This window comes from Ammodytes marinus (assembly GCF_949987685.1).
Source record: "Ammodytes marinus genome assembly, chromosome: 10".
NCBI lineage: Eukaryota > Metazoa > Chordata > Actinopteri > Uranoscopiformes > Ammodytidae > Ammodytes > Ammodytes marinus.
Window position 1 is genome coordinate 20160445 of NC_137214.1, and position 8135 is coordinate 20168579.

Below are 8135 nucleotides of genomic sequence, written 5' to 3' on the forward strand. Positions count from 1 at the left end.
GCTGAGAAATGCAAGCTTTAATTTGAAAGGTATACTGTAATTAGGTTCCTGAATGTGGTCGTGCTGGCTGACTTTACACTCTTTACTGCGGAGCTGCTGTACTAACAATTATTTGACCTGAGTTTGTTCAGGGATCAAACTCAGTCAAGTCCCTCTTTCTAATACACAGACAGCATGCATGGCTGGAAATGTATTCATTCCCCCTTCAAAAATGTTTTTTTTTTCTCCCCAAAATGATTATCGCAGTTCGCCAACACAGCACAGGTAAACAAAATGTAAAGATGCTCCACTGGTCTGGTTAAATAGCTTTAATGGCAAAGATGAAATATATCAATGGGACATTTGTAAAGACAGCAAGTTATAGAACCTTTAAATATCAAGGCTCACTCCAAATGCATGTACTCAATGTGGGGAACATTTTCTACTTATCACTTCTGTTATTTTGTTGAATGTATTAGTAGGTTTTGCATGTTGACAATTTAATTATCTCAGGAAACAATATATATAAAATAATTTTGCAGTGATGCCAATCAACTCTTGTTGGATCTTTAAAAGAGGGGAAATTACAAACTACACACCATTTAACCAGGTCTTGAAAAAAAATATGAAAAATAAAAAATATATTTACAAAAAGGTGGCATTTTCAAAAGAAGAACAGCACACCTCTACTGCCCTCTGAAGTTGAAATGAAGCAGAAATCTCTAAGAAAGAGGTTGTTGAGGCTCTGTAAAGCTCAGGTGTGGAACAGCAGAACCTCATTTATTTGAACTGAAACAATACCATGGGTCAATGAATGACATTAACTTTGAAGTATGTAGGGAATCACCTTTCTTAATGAACAGAGTACAAGACACATACTCTTCCCAATTCATAAATAGCATAAAAGTAAAGCAGATGTTGCTTTGTAAGATTCACATTAAATCATTTATTGGTCGGACAAAGGGACAAACTGTTTCTCAGACTTACAGTTTCAGGTAAATGAGGCTCTACTGTGCAAACACTCCAAGACTTGCATTTTGTTGCCAATATTCAGCTGTATGGCTAAAACTGACTAAAAGAAAGGAAAAAACGTGTTTTAAATCACCTGTACATTTTAAAAATGAAACATGCAGCTGAATATGTAATCCACCTGTATAGAAAAAAACTTGAGAGTTCACAGTGACCGGAGGGAGAATGATTCCCCCCAGGGCTATAAAAACAACAAAACAAAACAAAACAAAACAAAACAAAACAAAACAAGCAGAGGGGTGTGTCCAGACCGAGAAGAGTGGCTGCTGTGTGAAAACGTCCATATTTTCTGTTCTGGGGTGAAAAGCTCAAGGCTTCCAGAGCTTCAGCAGACCGTCCTCACTGTAGGTGCCGATAAGGTTCTGGTGGGGGTGGTGGGCGATGCCGATCACGTCTTTCTCATGGATCTGGAGGGAGGAGGAGCAAAACTTCAAACAAGACCATCAAGGGAACAGAGATAATTAAGGTGTCACCAGTAGACCACAAGCATACCCTCATTCATCAAAGAGAATTAAGATCGTTCCAAACAAGTACAAGAAAAATGAAATCTCGCTTATATAATTTCCGTCATCATTAAAATGGCCTCCTTGCCAAGTAGTATCTTGTGTAATAACATTGGAATTTTTCAAATAAAATGTGTATACAAACTTTTATATTTGGAGGTATGTGATTATACAGTAGGTATTTAAAAATGTATAATAACAAAAGGTGATGGATAAAATGATGTGACTTATGCAGACCTTGGTTTTCTTCTAGAAATTGGAAAATACAGCTGGAAAAAGGTTAGATTTTATTTGGTCTATCCTCATGTATTACGTAACTTAATAAGCAATACAAAAGAGCTTCATACTTGCTTACTACACTTTAACCAAAACTCAGAACTCTTTGTTGCAGAGGAGGGGGTGAGCCGAGGATATTGTTGGAGCCTGTTCGCTCCTGTGTGCAGTAACGTACCGTCAGCGTTCTCTCCAGCTTGCCGGTGACTGTGCTGAAGCAGTAGAGCACAAAGTCTTCTCCCACGCAGTAGATCCACTCGCCGCGGGGCGACAGAGTGCAGCACACAAAGTCACCGCCTTCCCTCTTACCGGAGCTGAAACTTCTCACAATCTGGTGCGGCGAGAGAGGCAACAGTTACATTCAGAAAACTGTTATGTACTGTACGCAGGCAGGTTCAGTTTTCATAAGCAAACACATCAAACATACTCTATTTGTTGTTTAAAAAAAAATCAAAGTTTTTTTTCAGGCGGATTTTATTTCTTCAAAATAACACATTAGAGAGCTGTAGTCACAATACTGTGATATTTTTGCTTAAGGTTATCATACTGTCAGAATATCATACCGGCCCATGCCTTATACCACGTGTCACTTATGGGGTAAGACTGTGCTCAGAGTGCTTCTGATTTGAACTGACCTGTCCCTGCATGTTCATGATGACCACAGTGTTGGAGCGGTTACACACTACAAAGTGCTCGGGGTTCTTGGGCAGCTGGATGACGTTGTTGACTGTGATGTCGGTGCCGGCTGACGTGCCTAGAGGCTTGAAGGTGTTGGAGCACTCGGTGGTCTTCATGTTCCACATCTGAAGCAGGTTTCAAAACACAGTCAAATCAGACACACACGGCTTAAGATTGCATAGCATAATGTACAAGGCACACCAATACCATTTAAGATTTGTACTGGGTAGTTGCACAGAATCATCTTTTTGAAGTTGCTTTTCTCACCTTGACCGTACCGTCCGAGGACGCGCTGATGACGTGGTGGCCGTCTGGAGTGAAGGTGGCTTCGTTCACAAATGAAGAGTGGCCGCGGAACTCCTTGAGAGTTTTACCCGACTTCAGTCCATGGATTCTTAAGCAAAAAATAGAAAAATTCAAATAATGTTCACAAATTTATCTCCCCAAAAAGAGGTTCAGCAAAGAGTGCATTTGCCCCATGGGCTAGAGGAATCAATGTTGAGGTATTTTTGGAGTATGGAAGAAGTATTACAGGTGCAGATGTTACGTCAGATTATGTTTACCTGATCGTCTGGTCGAAGGAGGCACTGAGGAGCTGGCTGCTGTCTTTACAGAAACTGACGCATGTTACTCCTTTACTGTGAGCGCGTTCAAACCTCCTCAGACACTGACCGCTCTGGATCTTCCACACCTACACACACACGTACACACACACGTACACACACACACACACACACACACACACACACGCACACACACACACACACGCACACACGTACACACACACACACACGTACACACACACACACACACACACACACACACACACACACACACACACACACACACACACACACACACACACACACACACACACACACACACACACACACACACACACACACACACACACACACACACACTTAGACATTGTCTGCAGGCACCTATCATGAGTACTATGAGACACATACTATGAAAAACAGTAGATTATGTTTACTGGCAATATTATGACTCAATAATAGAACTTGGATTCCATGTATTGTCTTTCAGATTGTACAAATGCTTGATCTACCTTGATCTTTCCGTCCTGTGCTCCGGTGGCCAACATCTCTGTGTCTCGACTGAAGCCCATGCACAGCACTGCGTCGTCCATCATCATGAAGTTATCCTGAGCCTGATACTTAAGATCCTGTACAACACAATACACACAATTGAATTGCAGTCAGAATAAGAATTGCTTAAGAAAGTAAATCTGCTTTCATGTGCCTTTTATTTTTGCAAAAGAAAAGCTACCTTTCTGATTTTGCCGGTGGTGAAGTTCCAGACCTCGATGAAGCCGTCCACAGAGCCCGTCACCAGGTACTGACCATCGGGCGAGAAGCGGGAACACTCCACGTGAGACTTCTGTCCAAACTGTGCAACCAAGAAAAACATGTTAAATAAAAAAAGAATGAACAAAGTGTAAAAATCCTGGATGTGTCAAATTAAAATGGCAATATGCTCGGCTGAAGGCACAGTTTGGAACAGTCGAGCAGCCCATCAGTGTTACTTTCTACATTCCATACTCTAGCAGGGGGGAAGGGTACCTTGATGTGTCTGCTGAGCTGGGTGGGGAAACGCTCCTCCTCCACATCTTTCACTGCAGCCTTACCCCTGAACAAATCGATAGTCATACCAGGAGGCAGGAGACCCTGATGCTGCTGCCACTTCAGAGACTGAGGGAGGAAGAAAAAAATCATCATCGACGGTAGCATAACATGTAGGAAATATTAATCAACAGATTTACAATTATTCACATGTTGCAAATATGTCAGGAATGGGATGTGTCTCTTACTTGACCCAGCAGAGCCATGAGACGAGAGGGCGGCACCACGCTGACCTCTCCTGCCAGAGCCTGGGCGATGGCCGCACGCCGCTTCTCCTTACTGCTGCCGTCGGGATACGCCTGGACAACAAGAAACACACACGTAAGAAACTCTACACAAATACAATCGCTCAGATGTTCCATTTATGCAAAATATGACTTTTGGAAGCAGATTCAGATACAATTAATTGATTCAATTACATGTTCATATGTTGTACTTGTGAGGATGGAGAATCCTATTTAAAAGGAATATTCATTCATTGGAATCCAAAATACTTTTTGTCAAAATCAGCAAATATCTACTCGCTATCCACAACCTGTACATAGTGTGTGTGCAAGCTGAAAAAAAGGTCTGCTGTTTATACACAGCTGAGGCTCTGGAAATGGCTACGTTAACAAAGGAAGTCTTACTCCTTGCGTGTTGGGGACTGGTGCTTGGTCTGAGGCCTTTAGCGTTGGTTACTGATGCAACTGGTCTCCTTTAGCATTGTTAGAAGACGCAAGGGGCAAGCGGGCAGCTTAGTTCATTACATTTTATCAACAAGCATTCTGTAACACTACTGAGTATGGCTTTTACAGCAAATTAGCATAATACAAATTTTCGCTTGTTGGGTATAAACTAAAGTCATGTCTCCATGCTACCAAACTGTGGTGTTTCCTGTTGCAACAAAGTGTTCATCACAATTTATAGATAATGAGGCTCTCTTGAGCTGGGCAGAGTTCCAAATTTGCTTCCAGAATGTAGAAAAACAAAAGAATGTGCATATTATGCCTTTTAATAAGCTGTGGATGTGCTTAAAACACAGGTACAAAACATGTGTCTCTAGAAGGGACTTTGATGTTTAGAAAATGACCAGCCATACTAACTGATCCTAAAAAGATTGGAGGGATGACTGAATATTAATGAACAAACGCATATCCTGTCAGACTTTTGGTTTGGACTCACCTCTCTGGGATCGAAGTAAGAGCGAGCCAGCAGGTTCTCCAGGTGGATGTATCTCTCTGGCTGGGTCTGTTTCAACATGATCATGGGGTCGGTCTGCCTGAGCAGTGAACGGGCCGCACCCAACTCTCTCAACTCTATCAGCTCCAACACCACCTGGTCAGGAAGCAACACAGACATGTTTAAAGTCAGGGGCAACGTGACTTAAGGCATGAACTACCAAAAGTACGTCACTTTCTTTTCTGGATTTAGAAAAGGTTTACGAGAAAATAAGATTAGACAAACAAATAGAAACCAACAAACATAAAAGTTAAGGATGGTTAAATTAGGGTTTTAAAGTGCCAAGCATCCGGAAATGGTTTAGATATTTATGTTCTAAATAAGTGTTTGAAACAATGAAGGATAAAACAACTACACTAGACAAAGACCAACGAAGAGAAAACATTAGCGAGAACTGGTAGGTTCCATCATGAAATGGAAGAAAAGGATGGAGAACACAACACAGGATAATGATAATAAGGGCTGGGCAATCATTCAAAAATGTATCTTAGCCCACATTCAGAACCTCTAACCAATGTAATATTGCCTGTATTTGTCTGCTACTTTTCAAATGGAAAAGTTAAAGATAATTATATTTTTAGCATGAAAAGCCAACTGTTTTAGAGAACTTGATTTTTATTTTAAAAATCAAATGTTACGTTAACATTTCAAGCCATGCTTTGAGTTCAATTTGAAATGTTCAATAAATAACCATACATAGTGTGTTTTCTAATTGTTTTCTTAAATCACAAATTACTCTTTTCATTAGGAAAAAACTATTCCAGCTTTTGTCGTTGAGTATATTTAAAAAGGACAAATCTTTTCAGTACATTGTGAATGTAGGAAGTTATCATTGAATATGAGACAAGCTACAATGGATCCAAAGCTCACCTGCTCATAAAGGTCTATCAGGGTTTTGTCTGGCAGCTTGAGGGACTGGATGGCTTGCAGTACGGTATCCCAGTGGCCGCTGTTTATGTCGGCCACAAAGCTCTCGATACTGTCCACAGTGTTTAGAGACACCGTGGTCTCCTCCTGCAGCGTGCCCAGAGTCCGGTGAAGATTGTTTTCTTTCAGGTACTGCATAATCAGACGGATCACGCTGTGGAACATAGATGACCCATGGCACTTAGATTTTGCAAGACAGCTCAGCTAAAGACATTCAAATGGCAACGTGGAAGAGAGGTTAGAAGAGTATTTACCAGAATCTAAAATGTATTAACAAATCAATTGACTTTTCGACATTTGTTTTCCTTTTTACACCTCAAAAGTAGTTAGGAACATTCCTGGCAGTAGGAGTAACAGCCCGACCCATATAGCTCAGCTGGCCAATATTAGTTTGTCAAAGATAATAGTCAGTCAAAGATTGTTTGCAAAACGGGAAAAAATGAATGTCCTTACTCATTACAGATCTCATCTCATAATCAAAATGTTTTGAATTTGTTATATTTGTTCAACACTTATTTTAGCGAATAGATTGTAGTAAATACTGACCATAGACACATCATCAGGGAGTTATTGCCACTAATAGTTTTAAGTTGACATTATAGCTTACATGTATAACTACCAGAGCACCCTGCAGCATTGGTGGTGACTTTAAGGCAGTAATCTAACGACCAATACATAACCGGACTAATGTGCTGTAAAGAGATATAGCACTAGTAAAAGCAGCTAATTAGGCACTACTGCATGCGTAAAAAGTGTAGCTAATGACATTAACTAAGGCACCTTTAATATGACAATAAATGGTGTCACTTAAATTAGTTTCCGCTGCTTCCGTTTAAGTAATTTACCTCCACAGTCAGACCTCTGTAGCAACTGGCAGTATCACGTTAGCTAATGCTAACCTCTTTATCTTTCCATCTGTGTACACTTCATTAGGAAGTACAAAACACAGTGACTTTGTTTAGGCTACTTCAATAACGCAGCGACAGTCCACACCGAAATGGCCGTTACATCACAAAACTAACAACAGAGAAAAACATCCATAGGGCTGACTGACTTGAAGTTAGCTTGTTAGCTTAGCGCGATAATGCTAGTGGGCTACAGCAAATGGTGAGGTGGGCCTCATTGACATAAAATATGACCAAATGTGGAGTTTTAAGAAGGAATGTATTATAGAAATAGCCTTGCTTTATGAGTAGTTATTTGGGCTACTTACTCAGCGGATTCCACTTCCAGAGACATGATTATTTATCGCAAAACAGCAGCCAAATTCAGTCTTGAGTTTGCAGCAAAGGCAAGAAACAAATCAACACGCAGGGACGACGCAAACACGGAAGCACCGGAAGGAGTCACGGACCTTCAAAATAAAACGCTGCGTTTCTAGATTACTTTATATTTTTTTCTAAAATGCTTTCATAATGCCCCTAAACAACTGAAATAATGTTTTATATTTCAGTATTTGACGTTAACAGACAGAAGTATCCTGAACACGTAACAAGTAACAGCTGTATAATATAGCTAATGAGTGCACACAGGTGGACATTCTGCTATTGAATATAGGCCTATTTACATTTTTGAGTGTTGATTTATTTATTTATTTATAAATCTAGGATCTTGCTTATAATATGTAGCCTATTTCTATTTTGTAGGCCTATATTTTAGGCAAAATTGAGGTAGGCTAAGTCATTTAGATCCATTCAGTCATCCATCCACAATAAATATATACAATTATATATCCATATCTGATTTGATGCTATTCCATGTTTCTTCTTCCTTCAGGATGATCAACAGGGGGAGCCAACTGCACATCTGTGACTCAGAAGCCCTCTTGACTCCCTTCTCTCTGCCACTGAAGGTCTTTCAAGGTTATAATGATGATGAT

The 8135-nt window shown here is 40.3% G+C and overlaps 1 protein-coding gene across 1 annotated transcript; it reads right to left on the reverse strand.

Annotated features, from left to right (window-relative positions):
• Positions 1-309: 309 nt before the first annotated feature.
• On the reverse strand, positions 310-7585 carry smu1a (SMU1 DNA replication regulator and spliceosomal factor a). Its single transcript, XM_080035016.1, has 12 exons — positions 7470-7585; positions 6200-6410; positions 5273-5425; positions 4297-4407; positions 4049-4177; positions 3756-3875; positions 3535-3651; positions 3026-3153; positions 2730-2856; positions 2420-2587; positions 1963-2115; positions 310-1415 (listed from the first exon to the last, which is right to left on the reverse strand). Exons 1-12 carry the CDS (start codon positions 7493-7495, stop codon positions 1317-1319), a joined length of 1542 nt encoding a protein of 513 aa, XP_079891142.1. The 5' UTR covers positions 7496-7585; the 3' UTR covers positions 310-1316.
• Positions 7586-8135: the final 550 nt, after the last annotated feature.